This window comes from Lutra lutra, chromosome 5, assembly GCF_902655055.1.
Source record: "Lutra lutra chromosome 5, mLutLut1.2, whole genome shotgun sequence".
Classification (NCBI taxonomy): domain Eukaryota; kingdom Metazoa; phylum Chordata; class Mammalia; order Carnivora; family Mustelidae; genus Lutra; species Lutra lutra.
The window spans coordinates 71580090-71601312 of record NC_062282.1 but is presented as its reverse complement, the minus strand read 5'-3'; the positions used below and the strand labels follow the sequence as shown (position 1 = coordinate 71601312).

At 43.3% G+C, this 21223-nt stretch overlaps 1 protein-coding gene across 14 annotated transcripts in view; it reads left to right on the top strand.

Moving 5' to 3' along the window:
* Window positions 1-11847, top strand: part of P4HA2 (prolyl 4-hydroxylase subunit alpha 2) — a 35098-nt gene extending 23251 nt beyond the window's left edge. For 10 of the 14 annotated variants that reach the window (XM_047730203.1, XM_047730209.1, XM_047730212.1 and 7 more), the window contains 7 exons: window positions 144-214; window positions 463-562; window positions 6462-6515; window positions 7057-7122; window positions 8898-8966; window positions 9309-9405; window positions 11369-11847. In XM_047730203.1, the coding sequence (XP_047586159.1) occupies window positions 144-214; window positions 463-562; window positions 6462-6515; window positions 7057-7122; window positions 8898-8966; window positions 9309-9405; window positions 11369-11439 (528 nt within the window). In that variant the 3' untranslated portion in view covers window positions 11440-11847. Of the gene's footprint in view, window positions 1-143; window positions 215-462; window positions 563-6461; window positions 6516-6947; window positions 7008-7056; window positions 7123-8897; window positions 8967-9308; window positions 9406-11368 lie in introns of all 14 variants that reach the window. The other 4 variants (XM_047730215.1, XM_047730211.1, XM_047730213.1 and 1 more) reach the window with 4 other exon arrangements.
* Window positions 11848-21223: the final 9376 nt, after the last annotated feature.

The window sequence follows — 21223 nt, the reverse complement described above, 5'->3', positions numbered from 1 at the left end:
AGGATCACAGTGCCTTGTCTAGGGCCAACCACCTGAAAAACTTCTTTCCCCCACTGGTCTGAATGGCACATCTGGTCCCAGTCTCTGTAGGAAAACACTCAAGGCAAAGAAGGATAAGTCTGCCCTCTCTTCCTGCCTTCCAGCTTGCACGAGCCACTGTACGTGATCCCAAGACAGGCGTCCTCACTGTTGCCAGCTACAGGGTTTCCAAAAGGTTAGCAGAGGTGGTGGTGGCGGGGGTGGCGGGGGTGGCTGCTCCAGCCCTATCTCCAGCCTATCTCCAGGGCTTCCTAGTTTATACTCCAGGGAGCTTGGCGTGGCTTGTCCTTCCTGCCAGCACCTTCCCTACTTAGAACACTCACCCTGTACTGCCTGTTAGTACTGGCCCTGACTGTGGGGAGAGCGTGAGACCTCCTGTAAGCTGCCTTCCCCACCTTCCTTTCTCTCCCTCCTTTGGCTTAGCTCATGGCTGGAGGAGGATGATGACCCTGTCGTGGCTCGAGTGAATCTCCGGATGCAGCACATCACAGGGCTCACCGTAAAGACTGCAGAACTGCTGCAGGTATGACTGGCCCCTGGGATCCTGGGGTTGGGAAGCGGCTGTTTCTGGCTAGAAGGTCTTGCAGGGTGCCCAGAGCGAGGCTCCGGGAGGCTTGCCCAGTGAACCATGTGGCTGCACAGTGCTTTGGGTGTGGAGTGTCCTCGCACAGGGAAGCCAGAAGTAAGTATGCCTCCTGTCATTCTGACAGTTCATCATGCAATAGGTACTGATCATCTTCTATGTGCCCAAGTATCATATGAGGAGCTAGGGATTGGTGGTGGGCGTGGCAGACCCATTTTTATTTCTTGACTGTGGAAGCTGAAATCCTGCGTTGTGTTAGGAACACTTCTAAGAGAAATGTGAATATCTTCAGGGGTCATAGTTCGGATGTACGTGGTTCACACGTAAGGTATTTTGTGATGTATTGGTCAGAAAAGTGAGAGGTTGGGAGATGCCGATGAGAATGGAGACCTTTTTTCAAAGTAGCCCCTGTGGAACCCTGGCTTTCTGCCTTTATTTCAAAGGTGATTGTGAAGACACATGGCAGTTGGGTAGGGCTCCTAATAATATATTCTGTGTTGTATATTGAGTTCAAATCTGTTTTGTCCACGCTCCCTTCTGAACATTGGAACTTCTGGGTTTTTTTGTAAAGTAATAACCTGAGACACTGCCAGAGAAGTTTTGCTGGCATTTTTATTTTATTTTTTTTTTTAAAGATTTTATTTATTTATTTGACAGAGAGAGATCACAAGTAGATGGAGAGGCAGGCAGAGAGAGAGAGAGAGAGGGAAGCAGGCTTCCTGCTGAGCAGAGAGCCCGATGTGGGACTCGATCCCAGGACCCTGAGATCATGACCTGAGCCGAAGGCAGCGGCTTAACCCACTGAGCCACCCAGGTGCCCTTGCTGGCATTTTTAAAAAAGATTTTATTTATTTATTGAGAGAGAGAGAGAGCACGTGCATACACACTAGCAGGGAGAGGGGCAGGGGCAGAGGGAGAGAGAGAATCTCAAGCTGACTGTAAGCTGAGCGCAGAGTCTTACTTGGGGCTTGATCCCATGAACCTGGGATCATGATCTGAGCTGAAATTAAGAGTCAGATGCTTAATCGACTGAGCCACCCAGGTACCCCTCACTGGCATTTTTTAAGAGTCCCTTGGGTCTGTCTGGCCAGAGTTTCTGTATATTTAAGGATTGCACCTTTGATCTTTAGGCTTGGCAACTATAGATTTCATTAGAATATTGAACTGAAGAGCATTTAGAAGATTCTCTAATCAAGCAAATGACTGAGGTTGTTTTTTTTTTTCTTTTTTTTTTTTTTTCTGTAGCTCTGTCAGCAATCAGAAAACCAATTTTGAAGATCCTCTTTGTGGATTTGTGTGAAATCCACCAGTTTTTAAATACATGCTAATTACCATTTAGTGTTGTGAAAATTTTATATAATCTTCAGTTCAATCCAACTTAATGTTGAGTTTATAAACTTAATTTTTTTTGAAGATTTTATTTATTTGAGGTAATGCATGTGTACATGAGCTGGGGAGACAGGCAGAAGGAGAGGGAGAAGGGGATTCCACACTGAGTGGGGAGCCTGACACAGGGCTTGATCCCAGGACCCTGGGATCATGACCTGAGCCAAAGGCAGCCACTTAATGACTGAGTCACCCAGTAGCCCAATTTAATTTTTTTTTTTAAGATTTTATTTATTGGGGCACCTGGGTGGCTCAGTCATTAAGCATCTGCCTTTGGCTCAGGTCATGATCCCAGGGTCCTGCAGTCCAGCCCCACCCCTGTCATGCTCCCTGGCCGGGGGGGGGCCTGCTTCTCCCTCTTCCGCTCCCCCTGCTTCTGTTCTCTCTCTCTGCTGTCTCTCTCTCTGTAAAATAAATAAATGAAATCTTTTTTTTTTAATATTTTATTTGTTTATTTGACAGAGATCACAAGTAGGCAGAGAGGCAGGCAGAGAGAGAGGGGGAAACGGGCCCCCCGCTGAGCAGAGAGCCCGATGCAGGACTCGATCCCAGGACCCCGAGATCATGACCCGAGCCGAAGGCAGTGGCTCAACCCACTGAGCCACCCAGGCGCCCCCAAATAAATGAAATCTTAAAAAAAAAAGATTTTATTTATTTGAGAGTGTGTGTGAGCAGGGAGAGGGGAAGAGAGAGAATGTCAAGCAGAGTCCACGCCGAGGCTCGATCTCACCAGCCTGAGATCATGACCTGAGTGGAAATCAAGAGTCAGATCCTTAACCAACTGAGCCACATATGCAGCCCAAGCTTAATTTAATTTTAAGGTCGTTCCATAAACAAGCATATTGATAGAGGACTTCTGCCACATCTCCTACTTCCACCATTTCAGGAGCAGTAGGGACTCTCAGTGCACTAGGTGTGTCTCTATTGGCATTGTTGGGTTTCCTGTCTCTGTGGAGCCGGTCTGTTGTTATAAAGCATCTGTCACGGTCAGAGCCAGTCTTAGGACTCTCATGGCCCCCATCGAGGACAGCATTCTGTTTGGCTGATCCCATACCCTGGACCAGTGGGCTGAGGAGACTGGATGGGACCTGTGCCACTGTTGGTCTCCTAGCTGACTCCCTGGCTACACGCCCTGTACACTGTCTCACATGCAGCTGAGAAGGCAGCAGCTTCGTACTTGGACTGGCTTCTCTGCCACAACCCTGGTTCCATCAAGTTTGGCCTATCATCCTTTTATAGGTCAGTGAAGAGTGGGATCCAAATGCCAGGACTCCGTGTGGAGGGGCTCTTACAGTCAAGGCTCTTCTGGAAGATCCAGACCACAGCTGCCCAGGCACTGAGGCCCCATTTTTGTTTGTCTTCTAGGAACTATATTGGCATTAACTTTGCCTGCCGGCAGTGTTGAAAGCTTTGACCCTCTGTGGTCTGGGGGACAGGGACCTGGGTTTCAGCACCTCCCTCTAGGTGCTCATTCAGCATGGACTGTTTGTGGTATAACCAGTGCCCAGGTACGAGCAAGAGCCTGTACTCCCTGGCCCCTCAAAATGTTACAGGCTTCTGGAAAGGAGCTGGTTCTTCTGCTCCCTGTTGACACTCTTTCACCTGTGGCCAGTGTGTTTGCAATCGATCATTTGGAAGAAAAAGCAATTGAGGCTTTCTTATGAATTGGATAAAGGCTTGTCTGATAGTGGAGGAGATGCTACACTGACAGAATTCTCTAAGATTGAACGCACTTCTGACTTGATGTCTCAGCTTTACTAAAAAAGTAATTTCTGACCATTTTTTTTTTGTCTTCACTCTGACTTCAGTATAATAAATACTCATGGTTTTCAAATGATTGGCTCTTCTATTTTTGTAACAACACATCTAATGAGTCAAATGAATGCTATCACAGGAATCAGGGTGTTTTTTGGCTGGGGGGGTGATATTTATTTATTTTTAAATTTAAATTCAATTAATTAACATAGTGTATTATTAGTTTCAGAGGCAGAGTTCAGTGATTCATCAGTTGCATATAACACCTAGGACTCATTATGTCACATGGACTCATTATGTCACTCATTATGTCACACTCATTATGCCCTCCTAATGCCCCTTACCCAGTTATCCCATCCCCCCCCAGCAACCCTTGTTTCCTGTGATTAAGAGTCTCTTATGATTTGTCTCCCTTTCCAATTTCATCTTATTTTATTTTTCCCTCCCTTCACATATGCTCCTCTGTTTTGCTTCTTAAATTCCACATATGATTAAAATCACATGATGAATGTCTTTCTCTGATTGAGTTATCTTGTTTAGCATTATATACTCTAGTTCCATCTGCGTTGTTGCAAATGGCAAGATTCCATTTTTGATGGCTGAGTAATATTCCATTGCATGTATATATACACACCACATCTTCTTTATCCATTCATCTGTTGATGGACATCTAGGTTCTTTCCATAGTTTGGCTATTGTGGACATTGCTGCTATAAACATTGGGGTACATGTGCCCCTTCGGGTCACTACATTTGTATCTTTAGGGTAAATACCCGGTAGTATGATTGCTGGGTCGTAGGGTAGCTCTATTTTCAACTTTCTGAGGAACTTCCATGCTGTTTTCCAGAGTGGCTGCACCAGCTTGCATTCCTACCAACAGTGTAGGAGGGTTCCCCTTTCTCTGCATCCTCGCCAACATATCATTTCCTGACTTGTTAATTTTAGCCAAGGAATCAGTTTTGATGTATAGTTGCTTGTTATTAAAGTTGTGAGTCTGGGCTTGGAGTTTGCCCACATCCATAACTGCACATCCACAAGCTCCCATGACACTTACCGTCTTTGGGGACAGTGTTAAATAGTGTAGACACAATAGCATCGGTGCATGATTCAATGGGATTCCTAAAACTTAAAAGATGAGCCTGCTGTGGTGATGTGGCTTCTTTCATTCCATGACATCTGCAAGTTTAAGCATCCCATCCCACAAATGGGAGTATTGGAAAATATAGTCATTTTCTGCAGTTCCCGCATCAAGCGGTGATCAAATTTTGCAGAGTGCATTGGCACCCTAATCCCAGTCATGTTGAAAATTTTCTTCCAAGTTCCCAACAAGTGGATCCAACGAAAGTGTTTGTAATGTGACTTTATCAATGGCTGTAGCACTTCCCTTCTTAGATGCACCTCCAGGCTTAGGGTCATCTGCTGAATCTGGCCTCCTCGCACTGTTGACAGGATTTCCAGGTATTTCTGGTGCAGGCATCTTGAAGGCTGAAGCAGCTTGTGATAGCATATTTTCTTCATATCAAAATTTTTAATTTTGCAGACCCTGAAAATCATGCTGTCCTAATTCACTACATCACATTTGATAGATCCTGCTTTCTTTTCCAATAAGAGGATTTCTTTTTTTTTTTTTTGGTAAAGTATCCCCCCTCCTACTCTCTCCCTCATGTCTGTAGGTCTTAATTATTGCCACTTTTGCAGACTCTCACATCTGACTATTGGAATCGCCAAAAAGGATATGCAAAAAATACCAACTTCCTGAATACCGATAGCTGAGCCCCAGAGGTTTTTAGGGTTTCAGTACGATACAGTAGCCAAGTGTTCCCAGGTGGACATCGGTGGTACCACCTGATCTATCATCTTCCTTATCAGACTCTGCACTTTGTCTTGAACTTTGTCTCTCATTCTGTCCACTGTGGCTAGAATAACCATGTTTGACTTAAGACTTATGTTGTGCTGGTAAACTGTTCAGTTGGGCATTTACAGCTTATAGTCCAATTAATGATGTCTGGTAGTTGTGGAAGCTAAGATGGCTCAGGTCCTACTCCAGGCACAGGCTCCTTCTGGGGACGCTGAGGGCACAGCAGTTGTCAGCTGCCCAGGGCCTGCTGTTTCACTTGGATGCACAGCTACTCCCTGCAGGGAAGCACTGTGAGAGGGAGTAGGGTATGTTCTCCCGGCTCCCTTTGACCTGGGAGAGCAACCAGGGTGAAGTGACCTGGGGTAGGGGCAGTGTCAGGTCCTCAGGAGCTACCGAGCTAGCATAAAAGCAAAGTTCCTGTCTTGAGTTTCTCATTGGATTTCCTTGGATTATCTTTCTATTATCCTGCAAACAAATAGGGCCCCAGCCAGGGCCTGTCTCAAGGAAAGCACTCCCTTCTGCCCTCTGAGAGTCCCTGAAGGGCTGGAGCTTCTCCACAGGGGCTGCCTGCAGGTTGCCCATTTTGCTGTGTTTGGGAAACCCCATTTATGCCGTGGCCTGACTCTGTGACAGAGCCATGAATACATTGGATGCATGTGGGCTTCCTGTGCTGGCAGGGCATACTTACCATCTACTTTCGAGGGGATGCACTTGGGGGTTCTGGTTATTAAGGATGCAGGTTATTTTGGTTCATGTGGGGACATGGTGTCCCTGCGGAGATGGGCTGTTTCAGGACTGTTCATGCTGCTGACAAGGTCCATTGCTGTTCTTTCCCACCAGGTTGCTAATTATGGAATGGGAGGACAATACGAGCCACATTTTGACTTCTCTAGGGTAAGGTCCAAACCATGGGTATTGTAGAGGGCCCTGCTCCTTCTGACTTGAGAAAGCTGAAGCTTCTTAGAACATTTCAGACTTGACATCAGTGCCCCTCAACCCCCACCCCATGCCTTACCAGGACCAAGTCTTTGTTCCTGGAAAAGTCCAAATCAGGAACATGGGGCCTTTGGAGCCCAGTGCAGCCTAGCTGTTTCACTGTGCCATGACTATAAAGCATGGGCCCTGACTAGGTCTTAGTGAAAGCTGTTCCTGCCTCCGTCCCCCTGTGCCCTGGCCAGGGTTTTCTTTGCTGAAAGGAAAAACCATGGTCCAGGCTGATGTATGGAACACATGCTTAGTGTTGTCCCTTGACCCTTTTGGCCCCAGTCCTGTAAGTGGGGGGTGGAATCATCTGCAAACGTGGGTGAAAGTTGTTGTTTGTTGCAGCGACCTTTTGACAGCGGCCTCAAAACGGAGGGGAATAGGTTAGCGACGTTTCTTAACTATGTAAGTATTGGGGCCAGGTCCACCTGTTCATTCTCACTTAATTTTATAGAAAAATGAGCAAGATGCTTTCAAGCGTTTAGGGACGGGGAATCGTGTGGCCACGTTCTTAAACTACGTGAGTATGATGCATGCAGCAAATGGGCCCTCGGGGAATCTGGGTCCAGAGTGCTATCTCATATCCACTCTTGTCAGGGCTGATACCACCAGCTGCCGCTCAGTGGCTGGGCCCTTTTGGCCCTCAGCACTCTCCTTGGCTGGAGGAGAGATTTGGTCTGTGTTCCCATCTCTGTGCTCACCCACATCCCTGACGTTCATATCTCTGGCTCTTTTTGATGGGTTCAGTGCTAGTCAGGACTTTTGGGGTGAGTGCTCTGGAGAGTTCCATCCTTGGCAGCAGAGTGAGGAGGCTGCCATGAGGCCCTCCTAAATGAAAGCTGCCTTTGTTTCTCCAGAGCTCAGTGGCCTGCCTCCCATCTGTTGCCTTTGCTCCAGCCACAGGCCGTCAGGTTTACCTCTCACACGAGGAGCAGTTTGCTTTCCCCTCTGCTTAGAGAGCCTGCTCTAAAGAGGCATACAGACTGTCAAGTAACTTAGAGATGGAATCCTGTGGCCATCTTTTCCTTTAATGTCTCATTTATGTTTTTGTGTATAGTTATTATGTTCTGGGGCTGGCCATGAACGTGCTAGTGAGCAGGACAAGTGGAGTCTCTTGTGGGCTTTATGGTCTAACATGAGAAACTCGCTTTAACCACAGGAGAGGTAATTTATTTAGTTACCGTGGGGACAAGTATGTTGAAAAAGTGGCTCAGGGTTGAGGTTCAGAGAAGGCCTCCCTGTGGAGTAATGTGTCAGTGGAGACTTGCAGGTTGGTGGAGATTAGTTGGTGGAACATGGTTTCTGGCGGAGGGGAGAATGTGTGGAGACCTGGAAAAGGGAAGGGGCTGGAGATGGTGGAAAAAGAGAAGAAGACTGGTGTGACTCAGAGGCAGCGCTTGAGGCGAGAGCGGCTGGGGCGAGAGAATGGCTGCTGAGACGGACAGGGCCTTTGGGTTCTAGAAAAGAGCCTGGATTTGATCCCTAAGCCTGTGGAAAGCCATCAAAGGTTTTCATCTTACTCATTTACCATATGTCTGTTGAGTGCTTTTTAGTCTGTTTGGCATGCATCCTGTGGAAATATTTTTAAAACTCCATGTTTTATTACATGGTAGACAAAAAAAACTTGAAGTGAGACAGCCAGATGAGAGCGAAGTGGAGCCTTGGGCAGGAGTTGAGGCCCGTTTTGTGGTCCTAAGTGTAGCCTCCCTACCGTGTTGCTTGTGTTCCATGTAGTTGGAGGCCTCCCTGGGAGAAAGCAGGGCCTGTGGAACCATACCCTGTGTGCTCACCGCGCTGGCCCTGGGGGAGGGCTGCTGTTCTGGGAAGGTGAGGGTGGTGCTAGAACTGAGAAACAGAGCCCGCATGGGGGGCTACAGATGGTGTTGGGAGCAGCAGGGAGCTTTGAGTTAGGGCAGTTCCCAGGGAACAGTGCCCAAGGTGTGGCCCAGGCTGGATGGTGATGCGAGAGCGGGGGGTCCGTCAGGCATTTTCCATGTACAGACTTGGATTGTTCCCATCCGAGGACAGCCAGGGTTTGGGTCTCCTACAGGGCTACTGCTCTCAAGTGCCCCTGGCATAGGACTATCCTGATGAACCACACAGATGAAGCAGGGTTTAGGGAGGGGTAGTGCATTGGATGAGCTTCTTTTGGTGGAAGGGCTGGCTGTGGAGCAGAGCCTTCAAGCAGTGCCACTCTGGCTCAGGAAAGGTAATCTGCATACTAGTGTCCTTGGTGGCTCAGTTGTTCTGAGAGCTTTGAGTACAGGGGCCAAGCTCTATGCTTTGTATTCCCAGATGAGTGATGTAGAAGCTGGTGGTGCCACTGTTTTTCCTGATCTGGGGGCTGCGATTTGGCCGAAGAAGGTAAGTTCTGGTTTTTGTGGATCACAGGTTGAAGCTCCCAGTTCCCATTCCCTGGCTGCTTGACTCTTACTGTGAGAGGCCTTAGCCCCTCCCTGCCTGAACTCTGACATTGTAGCCTCAGCTTCTATCTGGGGAGATGGGCTGGGAAGGGAAGTCCCTTTGGGGGAAGGTGGGTTATTAAACACCTGCCCCACCATGAAGGGTGGATACTTCTATATTGCTGGAATGCCAGAGCCCTGTCCCTTTGTACACAGGAAGGTGAGGGTGTTTCTGCCTAGGGAGGTGTTGTCCTTGAGCCCCATATCTAAGAGTGTTGTCTGATGGGCTGTCTCTTTTTCCTAGGGCACAGCTGTATTCTGGTATAACCTCCTGCGGAGTGGGGAAGGTGACTACCGTACGAGACACGCTGCCTGTCCCGTGCTTGTGGGCTGCAAGTGGGGTGAGTGGCCTTAACCTGGGCTCTGTGGTCAGCCTTAGACTCTGAGTTGGGAGGTGCCTGCTGCCCTATTTTCACAGTGCCAAGACTGTTTTCCTTTTTGAGTTTTTCCTTTTCCCCTTGCTAGCTGGTTGTCCCATCCAGCCATGTAGCTGTCCTCAAAGCTAATTATGGGCCAGGACAGCTGGTTGGGAACACGCTCAGGGATGCCCACAGAGCTGAGGGAGCTCCAAGGAAGAATAGCTACACAACCACTGTAGGTTCAGGATGGCTCCCAGAGGAGTGGCTTCAGGCAGGGGTTCTGAGGGAGCAGTGGGAGAGAACTGGAATCAGAATGGGAAAGGGGTGACCCAGAAAAGCAAGGCTCACATGGAACAAGGCCCACACTAAAACTGGCATCATGGGTGTGGAGTCCAGCTGTTTTGTCCCTTAAATAAGGGGAGGCCTGTGGCACAGCGACCAGAACATGAGGCTCAAGTCTGGGACCAAATTACAGAGACTGAAGCCAGAGCTTTGAGCTTTGTTCTGGAAGCAGCTATGGTGAACCAGAGAGAGGCTTGGGTGAGGATGATAGGAAGTGATTGCAAACAGAGGTGTTTATACCTCTTAGAGAGTTTTGGGGGTAAGAGTGGTAGGTTCACAGAAAGTTAGGCAATTAGAAACAAAATAAACAATTGCTGACTTCAGGGAAAAGAAAACGTACTAGAAATGTCAGCATACACTGCTGGGTGGCTCAGGTATGAGCAACATTTACGTGACATGATAATGAAAGCACTCTATGTTGATTTAATTAAAATTTGTGATTTAACACTATTGGGAAGATAGGATGTGATAAGTATGTGTTTTAGAGGTAGAATAAAAGAATTAAAAAATTAAAAGTCAAGAGATAGCAGTATAAGCATGTTATTTAGAAATATGTGGTTAAATAGAAGAAACAATGAAAGATATTGAGTGTCCTCTTGAAGTGGGGTTTCGTAGTGGAAGGGTTGGGTAGAAAATCGCTGTTTATTCATTTTAAGCTTTGTAGACAATTTAATTTTTTTCAACTAAGTGCATTTCTACTTTAAAAGCTCTATGGCTTGGGGCACCTGGGTGGCTCAGTGGGTTAAGCCTCTGCCTTCGGCTCAGGTCATGATCTCAGGGTCCTGGGATCAAGTCCCGAATTGGGCTCTCTGCTCAGCAGGGAGCCTGCTTCCTCCTCTCTCTGTCTGCCTGCCTCTCTGCCTACTTGTGATCTCTGTCTGTCAAATAAATAAATAAAAATCTTAAAAAAAAATAAAAGCTCTATGGCTTTAGTAGTGCATTGGGATAAATTTGTTTTATCATTCTAAGAGTCTGTGTTAAGGAATGAACTGCCGTGTCACATGGATTGGGGGCACAGCTTCAGGTGACAGACAGTGCTAGCACCGGTTCTGCTCCTCTGCTGCCTTAAGTATATACACCGGGTCAGCTGATCCCCAGGTCTTGAGGTTGATGGTCCAGGCCCTCCACAGTCCTGACAGGCTTCCTCGCCCTTGGCTTCTATATCTCATTTCCTTCCCAGTAATATCAAGCGGCTTGAGGTCCCTCATACATGCCAGGGTGGTTCATGTCTTGATGTCTTTCTTATCCTGTTCCTACTTCTTGGACTACCTTGATAACGGAGTCATCTGGTATATCCATCTTCTTCCCTGGATAACTCCTGTTCATTATCATGTCCCAGCCTGGAGTCTCCTCTTCATGGTTAGATGCCCTTTGGTTCAGTTTCCATGGCAATGTACATGTATGTATCTTTTATCACCTTTGAACAGTTATCTATTTATACAGAGCTCTTCCTTACCAGCTCATGAGCAACTTGAGGTGTGAGACCATATCTTACTCATGTTCGAGTTCCAAGGCCCAGTGTGGGGTTCATCATGAAGGAGTCATTCATTCTGGCTGCTAAACTAACCAACAGGATTGTAACATACTTTCCTTTTGTTCACAGTCTCCAATAAGTGGTTCCATGAACGAGGACAGGAGTTCTTGAGGCCATGTGGATCAACAGAAGTTGACTGACTTCGTTTTCTGCCCCTCCCTTTCCTGGCCCTACAGCCCATGTCATCCTCAAGTTCAACATGACAGACACCTTTGTATGTTCCAGGTCCTATCACTTGGGACTTTGTTGGAATAAATGTTTGTCTGGAGCAAAGGGAGAACTGACTGGGGAGGGTCCTGGGTGACCTGGGTCCTGACCTCTCTGGTCAGCCTGTGCCACCTCTGGCCACAAAAGTTGGGTCAGGGTGGCTGCAGCAAAATCAGGCTATCTAGCACCTAGCAAGATGCCTTTGTACCTCAGATGTTTTAGGTGTGAGGTGTTCTCAGTGAACCAAAGTTCTGATACCTTGTTTACATGTTTGTTTTTATGGCATTTCAATCAATGTGGCTTTAACCAAAAAATAAAGTGTCTCTGCTGGAAGCCTTAAAGAGCCTTATTCGGAGTCTTTTTTGAGATGGGGCAGCTTATACCACATTCACGATTTATTTCCTATGCATCTTCTCTGTGCTAGGAGAATCTGGGTAGTGAATACTTGACTGGCGAAACCTTGACCTTGGGTTCTAGATCTGGTTTCAACACTTACAGTTCCATACTTCGGTATCCTTTCTGGAAAGTGAGAGAGACAGTCTCTCCTTGCTTTCCAGAGAACAGAGTGATCATGTATGTTCATGACTGTTTTGCTGTTAAAATCTGAAAATTTTTTTTGAAATTTCTTATTTAAAAATTTGGAGATACATAGAACTGTGAAACATAGATGTACAATTTAAAGAATATGAAGGTGAACACGAGCACTCATGTGACCACCACCCAGGTTAGAGAAGGGATCATTTTAAAATTTGCTCCTCAGGAGTCCCTTGTAACCCTCTTCTGGATCCTATCTCTTGTCCTGCTTCCAGTACCTTAGTGGTAACCATTGTCTAGTGATTTGTGGCAGTTACTCCTTTGTGCTTATAATTTTACTACCTGTCTACTTCCCTAAATAAGTAGTTATTTTGTTTTCGCTGATTTTGAGTGTTTTGTAGATGGAATCGTGTATTTTTAAGGGTGTTGGGCTTCTTTTGTTTGACACATCTTTTTAAGATTCATTCCTGTTGTGTAGCTCTGGTTTGTTTTAATTTGTAGAGCTGCTTCAGTTTTGTTAATGTGACAGTACATAACATAGCCAATGTACTGTTAATAGATAATTTGAACTGGTTTCAATCTTTGTATATTATAAAAACTACTATTTACATTTTTATACATGATTCCTGGTACACATAAACACATTTCTATAGAATATATACCTAGCAGTGGATATGTGGAATTTTAGTAGTTAGTCTTCAACTTTAACATATAATGTATTCCAGAGTGGTTATCCATACTCTCATCAGGAGTGAATGAGAATTCTTGTTATTCCAACCTTCTCCAGTATCTGGTATTGTCAAACTTCTGCATTTTAGCTAGCATTTTTTTAAAAAGATTTTATTTATTTATTTTGAGAGACAGAGAATGAGCAAGTGAGGGAGAGAAAGTACAAGCTAGAGGAGGGGCAGAGGGAGAGGGAGAAACAGGGTCCCCACTGAGCAGAGAGCCCAATAAGAGGCTCAATCCCAGGATCCTGGGGATCATGACCTGAGCCAAAGTCAGATGCTTAACTGACTGAGCCACCCAGGCGCCACAGCTAGCTTATTATATGCATATTATTATCTATTTTAACATCATTATTGATGACATTGAATACCTTTTTATTAGTCCCTAGGTTTCATCTTTAACTGTCTTTTCAAGTCTTTATCTTACTGATTGACTAGAACTTTTAGCATATTATAGATATAAGCTCTTTGATGGCTATAGGTTTTCAAGTATCTTCCCTTTTTTTTTCAAGTATCTTCCTTTTTCTAGTTTGTCTTTTCAGTCTAAGTTTTGTCTTCTAATGAACAGAAGTTCTTAAATTTTATGTCAGATTTATCAAGCTTTCCCTTTTTGATTTAATGCTTTTTATATTTTGTTTAAGAGATTGTTCTATTCTCCAAAATGATGAAGGTATTCCCTATATTCTTTGCCAAAAGCATTATAGTCTTGTCTTTTACGTTAATGTCTTTCACATACCTGGGTTTTATTTTTCTTGTTGCAAGGGTCTACTTAAAACCTTTTTGCGCATTTTGTTAGGATAGAATAGGATTATGCTACAGTAGTAATCAAACCTCTAAATCTCAGTGGCTTTTAATATATAAAATGATAACTCTTCTAAAAAAAATTGCTGAGATTGGGCACCTGTCACTTATCTAATGCCATGTAATCTTCTAGACCTTCTATTGGCAGATCCTAACAGGATGTCAGCTGGTGAAGGAATATGGGAAACACAATTTACAGAGTTGCAACTCCAGTATAGCAGCAAGAGTATGGAAAGATTTGCTTAGAGCTGAGAAACAATGGAAAAATTATTGGCATGCTAGGTGGGTCATCTCCACTCCCGCCACTTGACAGTCTTCAAGCTTCTCGAAGGTATATAGTAGTCTCTTTAATCAGTTTTGGAAAACTATTAAGCCATTTTCTCTCTCTCTCTCTCTCTTTTTTTTAAGGATTTATTTATTTATTTGACAGAGAGATAGAGAGCAAAAGTAGGCAGAGCAGCAGGCAGAGGGAGAGGGAGAAGCAGGCTCTCCACTGAGCAGGGAGCCCCGCAGGACCCTGGGATCATGACCCAAGCCAAAGGCAGCTGCTTAGGTGACTGAGCCATCCAGGCATCCCCATTTTCTCTTTTAATATTTTCTATGTTCCTTCTGGAACTCTGATTATATGTAAATTAGACTATATCATACTATTCTTAACTCTTAACCTGCTTTCATTTTTTTTTTATAACTATACTATATTTTGGGTTATTTTTACAATTGTTTTCTAGTTTATTCTCTTATCTTTTTTTTTTTTTAAGAATTTTAAATTTCTTTATTTGACAGAGAGATCACAAGTAGGCAGAGAGGCAGGCAGAGAGAGAGGAGAAAGCAGGCTCCCTGCTGAGCAGAGAGCCCTGTGTGGGGCTTGATCCCAGGACCCTGAGATCATGACCTGAGTGGAAGGCAGAGGCTAAACCCACCCAGGCGCCCAGTTTATTCTCTTTTCTATTAAATTCATCTACATGTTTTTCTTTAGCCAGCTTAAAGATGAAATTCCACCATTTCTAGGCTTACACCATTCCTGTTGAAAATTCAGCTCTTTTGTCCTTTTGTTACTCCTTTGAAAGTAATTCCCACCCCACATCCCCTCCCTGCTGTCTGCTTTTTAAGACCTTTGTTACGGTTTTTGGTGGTTTTACTATGATGTGCTTATGGTGGGTTTCTTGTTATTTTCTGCTTCAGGTGTACAGGGTTTCTGAATTTGTAGGTTGTCTTTAATCAGTTTTAGAAATTTCTCAGACATTATTCAAATATTGTTATGGTCTCATTTTTTCATGTCTCCTCTGAGACTCCAATAATCTGGATGTTAGACCTTTTCAGTTTCAGGTTTGATACTCTTTTCTTGTTTCTCATCCTTTTTCCCCACTTGTGTTTTACTAAATATTTTCTATTCATCTGTCTTCCAGTTAATTTATCACTTCTCCTAAACCCATCTACTGAGTTCCTAATTTCAGTTCTTATATTTTTCAGTTCTAGAATATCTACCCATTCAATTTCTAATAGATTCTAATTCTCCAGGGAACTAATCTTTGTGTTTTATCCATGTGTTTCTCCAAATAATGAATCAGCTATTTAAAAGCTCCTGTCTAGGTGCCTGTGTGGCTTAGTCAGTTAAGCATCTGCCTCCGGCTCAGGTCATGATCCTGGGTGTTTGGATTGAGTCCTGCACTTGGCTCCCTGCTCAGCAGTGAGTCTGCTTCTCCCTCTGCCTTTCCCACCAGCTCGTGATCTCTCTTTCTCTCTCTCTCTCTCAAATAAGTAAAATCTTTAAAAAAAATAATAAGTTCTTGTCTGATAACTCCATGATAAAAATTTTCTGTAGATCTTTTTTTTCTCTCTCTCTCTCTCTCTCTCTCGGCTGCTGATCATTTAGTCCTTTCTATTGGTACGGCTGATAAATTTTGACTTTCTATTGGTACGGCTCGACATTGTGTATGACAAATTATTGAGTCTCTGGATGGTGACAATGTCCTACACAATGGGTTTATCCTTTCCCTCTGCTAGGCAGAGTGGAGACTGATCAGCTTAATCTAATCAGAGTCTCAGCCAACTTAATTAAGGCTGGGTTTCAGTTTTCTTGACTCTACTTCTGGTTTATCCTCATCCCCCCCCCACACACACACACTTAAGAGAATTAGTCCTCTAGGGGTTTTCCAGTTGAGAGCCCAGAGTGCTAACTGGATCTGTCCCTCTGTCAGTTGTACAGCTCTAATCTTTGTATCCTTCGTATCTAGATACTGCCCGAAAAATTCATTTCTCTTTTTAGGTTTTCCTCCTTAACTTTACATTCTGCATAGCTTCAGAATTCAGAAAATGTCTTAATGGGTGAACAGGCTGAGTGGTTGACTAAGCTCTCCACCCTTCCCTTCTATTCAATATTCAACAAATTAGTCTAATTTTTGCCTTTTATTACCCCTTGAGACTGCCACTATGTCTGATGGTTTCTCTGCCTCTTAGCAACTGCCCATTTCTTGGATCCTTTATCTGCATTCTCAGTTTTTATGCCATGCCTATAATCAGAACATGATCTAAGGATAAAAGAAACTAAGGACTTTTCGCTCACCAACTTGAGAATCATTCTTTCCTGGGATTTTGATGCTCAAGTCCTATTTGTTTTAGCAGTTCTTTGATGCCTTAAAACAGATTTTTAAAAGGTTTTGTGCAGCTATCATGGTTTTGTTTGACCACCAGCAACTTGGTTCTGTTGGTCCACCAGAATCTACTCCTTCTTAGCTGGGAGTGGATGTCTCTTGTTCTTTTGAGTTTAAAATCCATTTCATGTGAAAACAGAGATACAGAAAAACTTACTTTGGTATCTTACTTTGTTATATGGCTTAACAAGATGTTTCACATTAATTTTGAACATTTCCTGCTTTAAGCATGAAGTCAACCATTAAGGAATCTGTTATTTCTTGGTGCTTACCTACCAATCTCATTGTGGTCCTGGAAACAAAGGACAAAATTAGAGACAGGAAACTATTTTCAGTAATCTTTATTAACTTAGCTTAGCATTAACATGTTCAATATGGCACTAAAGAGTTGAGCATTTCACTATGCATTTGGGAATTTGCTAGGCAAATTCACTTTAGAATAACAGGTTTTTAGGCAAACCTTTAGAATAACAAGCTGGAGCTCAGAAAGGTTAGGTAATGTACCTGAGGTCACATGAGATTTCAATGCTGGTCAGTGTAAAGCCTGGGAATCAAATCCTGATCTGGAAGTTGCCCAAAGCCTTTGCTCAAAATAATTTGTATTTTGGGGGCACCTGGGTGGCACAGTTGGCTGAGCATCTGACTCTTAGTTTCAGCTCAGGTTGTGATCTCAGGGTGGTGAGAGTGAGCCCCATGTTGGGCTCTGCACTCAGCATGGAGTCTGCTTAGGACTCTCAGCCCCTTCCCATGCACATACTCTCTCTCAAATAAGTAAATCTTTATATTTCATCCATGTAACAGTTATAAAATGATATGGAAACAAAGATAAAATACTGCTTTTACCTTTAAATAATTTGGAGTAATGTAAAAGATTCCTAAATTGATAAGTAAAATAGAAGTCTGACAACAGAGAAGCAAGTGCTTGAGTAACAGGAAAGTATCTAATTTAACCAGGAAGTTGGCACTACAATAGGCAACATTAGATCTGGTGCTTGAAGCTTATGTAAAAATTTGCTTTCTCTGCTATCCCAGTTAAAAATACATGCATATGGCTTTGAAATTAAAGAACAAGAGCTAACCATGAATAATTTTCCCCACCCTACTGCTTCCTCTGCTACCTCTTTCCATTGTCTGTTTTCATTTTTCCGACTATAAATCATATGCTTGCAAAGCGCTATCTCTTGATTTTAACACTTTGGAAATTTGAGAGATGATCATCTAGCTATTTTCACTATCCTTCATTACATCTCACCCACCCTTTGCTACTTTTTGATAGTTCTACTATTTATAGTCCTCTCTTGGTTGCCTAGTAACATAAACGTCCTTTTTGTTCTACACGTAGGCTTAAGGTTGTTTTGTACAATAGTCCAATTTGTGAGATGAAGATCCAGACTACTGTTTGACCAAACAACTGGTCACAACAGTCTAGGCAAGGTGACATATAAAATTCACCATTACATGCCCATTTACTTCACAACTTGTCAGTTTAGACATTGTTTTCATTTCCAGGATAAGTAGATTAGTACTAAAAGTTGAAAAACCAATTACTATGTTTATTTAATTGAACTTGCTATAATATTGATATAGCTATCATAAAAAGGAATCTGTGCTGTATTTGTCTAATAAAATTCAAAACAAATTTATAAATTTTATGTTTGCTAGGGCTGTCATAATAAAATACCACAGACAAAGTGGCTTAAACAGACATTTATTTTCTCACAGTTCTGGAAGCCAGAAGTCCAAGATCAAGGTGTGGAAATTTTGGTTATTTTTTAGGTCTCTCTCTGGCTTGCAGATGGCCACACGCTTACTAAGTCCTCGCTCTGGACACCCCTTGGTCTGTGTGTTGTGTATGACCTTAACTCCTCTTAAAATGATACCAGTCATATTATTTAGAGCCCAGCAATAATGACCTCATTTTATCTTAACTACCTCTTTAAGACCCTAGGTCCAAATACAGTCATATTGCATTCCAAGGTACTGGGGGTTAGAACTTAAACATATCAATTTTAGGAGAAACATACAATGCTATTTGAAAACTGTGTCAGATTGAAACACTACTGGGAATAAAGGAAGTAACATACTTTTCCTTATACTTTGTAAACCAGATGTAGCCCATCTTGAACAAATGTGTCAGATGATTATGTGTGCATTAAGACTGTCTTAAGGGATGAAAGTTTTACTGGTTTTATTGAAAACATAGAAGGACATGGGCTAGCTAACAAAATTTTTAAATTGGGGGCGCCTGGGTGGCTCAGTCGATTGGGTATCTGTCTTTGGCTCAGGTAATGGTCCTGAGGTCCCGAGATCGAGTCCTGCATCAGGTTCCCTGCTCAGTGGGGAAATCTGCTTCTCTCTGTCCCTCTATCCCTCCCCCTTGCTCATGCTCTCTCTCTCACACATGCACTTTCTCAAATGAATAAATAAAATATTTTAAAAATTATAATAAAAATAATAAAATTCTTAAATTGGAAAGAGCATTGACAAAAAGTCTTAGAGGCCAGGATCATGATAATAGAGCAAATATAGCAGAGTATACAAACCATTATTTTCCCCCAAAATGTTTATGCCAAATTTGCACCTTGTTCAGCTCATAATCTAATGTGTAAAAATCCTGTTTTCAAGGAATTCAAATATAACCCTTTTTTGTATTAGACAAAGGATATTGATGTATTTTGTGAATTCAGTGAGGAGGAAGGATATTAACTCTGTTCTAAAAACTACACTAAAACACATACATGAATCTTAAGGTGAATCAAGATCAAATGCCATCAAAGTACTTCACACAAATTGAAGATGTCTGTTAAATACTAAAGTAACATCAAATGACAAAAAAATATGCTGAATAGCAAGCATCTCAGTGCAAAGAGATATACAAATTTTTATGCATCTTATCTGTATGGGATGATATTGTGAACTAAGTAGAAAAAGTTAAAGGTTGTTACAATAAAAAATCCCTATGACCATATACAAAGTATGTTACCTGTGTAATAGAAGACCTATTCCTTTGCTTTTAAGAAACAAGAGCAAGTACTCTGAAAGTATGTTTGATTAATGTAAAACATTAGCAAGAGATATGAATATATGTCTTGAACTTGAAAAGAGACTGGAAATGAACAATCACTGATGAGTGTATCAACTATTATAGGAAATATGTTTACCAAATAGAAGTTAAAGAAGATTACAGATGTTCTAGAAATGGAGATGTCTTCAAATATTTTAAATTGGAGAACTTATTTTCTATGGAGAAAGGCTATTTTCTATGAATACATCTGATTAACAAAAAGCAGTCAAAGAGTAGCCTGATGATTTAAATCCTGTGGAAATTCCATCTGAGGAGGTTTTAGGCAGCAAACAGTTTTGTAATTAAAAAACCAGCATTGTGCTTGGATCCCGTAAAACAGATGCACAAATTTTTCTTAGTGGAATCCTATCCAAATATGTAAGTGGTCTTGGGAAAAAAATTTTTTTGGGGGGGGGGATTTTTTTTAAAACACTACCAGTCACAGTGGCGGTATCCTACAAAACAAGTCTCAATAAACCTATGTTAATTAAAAATTACTTAGGATTAAAAAATTATTTAAGATTGTACTTGGTCAAGAGAAGTAAGTCTTGAAAATTTTGTGAGCTTCCATTAAATCCAGGAAAATTAATTGATAGTATTTCTTTTTTGGTCTAAATATTTATATTTTAAAATGGGAATTTCAATACACCAGCTTTTCAGTTTTTCACTATTTAAAACTATTTTGGGAACATTAACCACTAAACACACAAACACACACAAAAACATGTATGTAAGAGGCACATGTTTCTTTTGCCTCAGGCTCCAATAAGGCTTGGCACAGCACTGTTTCTGTTTCCAAACTTGGCGTCTGAACTCTAGCATTATGGTTGCCAGATTTAACAAATAAAAAATACAGGACACCCAGTTAAACTTCAATTTCAGGCAAAAACCGAGTTGTATAAGCTATACCAAAAAGTCAGTCGTTGCCTTTCAAAACTTCCAATTTAAGTGGGTATCCTGCATATTACCTGGCAACCCTAAACATAATTATGTTACATGGTTGAGAAAGCTGTCTCCTTCTTGGTCCAATTTTACTGTCGCGCCAAAAACTCGTCACTCCTGCCGCTGGTTTTGCAGGGGTGACTCGGGCTCACAAGAGGACAGTGTCCTGCTGAGCGGCCTGTGGGCACCTCGAATCCCTACCAGGTCTGAGAGGCCCGGAGTCGGCACCCATCACCCTTCCTGCTGCCTCTGCCCCGGCCACACTCGCTTCCTCAGGGCCCTTGTGCTTGCTGGTCCCTCTTCCCTGGAAAGTTCTTCTTCTAGATGGTCACTGAGTTATCGCCCTCATTCCCTTCGGGCGGATCAAATACCATGTTACCAGGAAGGCATATCAGGTGACCCAGATGACTACTACGAAGGAACTGCGTCCTCATCCCCCCTCCCTGATTTGTTTTCCTTTATAGCACTTACCACCTCTCGTTAAATAATATATTTACTTGCGCGTTAGCTTATGGTAGGTATCCCTCAATTGGAATAGAAGCTCCTTGAGGGAAGCAGCTTTGTTTTTCCACGCGTTTGTCATGCTACAACCGGCTTCCTGCTCGCTGAACTGTACCAGGATGAGGACTGGCGCTGGGTGGGAGAAGTGCTAGGAAGGGGCGGGGTTTTTGTGGTTGCCTCCGGAAGGAACCGTGCCAAAGGCTTCTGGAAAAGTTTTGGGGGGTGACGGTCTTCCCAGAGGTGAAGGTGAGAGATGGTATGGGGTGGTGAAACCTGGGTGATACAGTACCTGCAGGTGCTCTGACTTGAGGATTGTGACCGCTTCTCCTTTCAGCCTGTCCATCTGCAGCAGCTGGTCAGGACCCGCTTGGCGAGGCTGCAGAGGGCCCATGTGGGCTCTGTTCCTGTGAGGGCCTTGCTCGACAGGAAGCAGTGTGTGATCCCCGAGGAGGGGTGTATAGGTTCCCAGCGGTATCTTGGAAATCGTTTTTAAGAC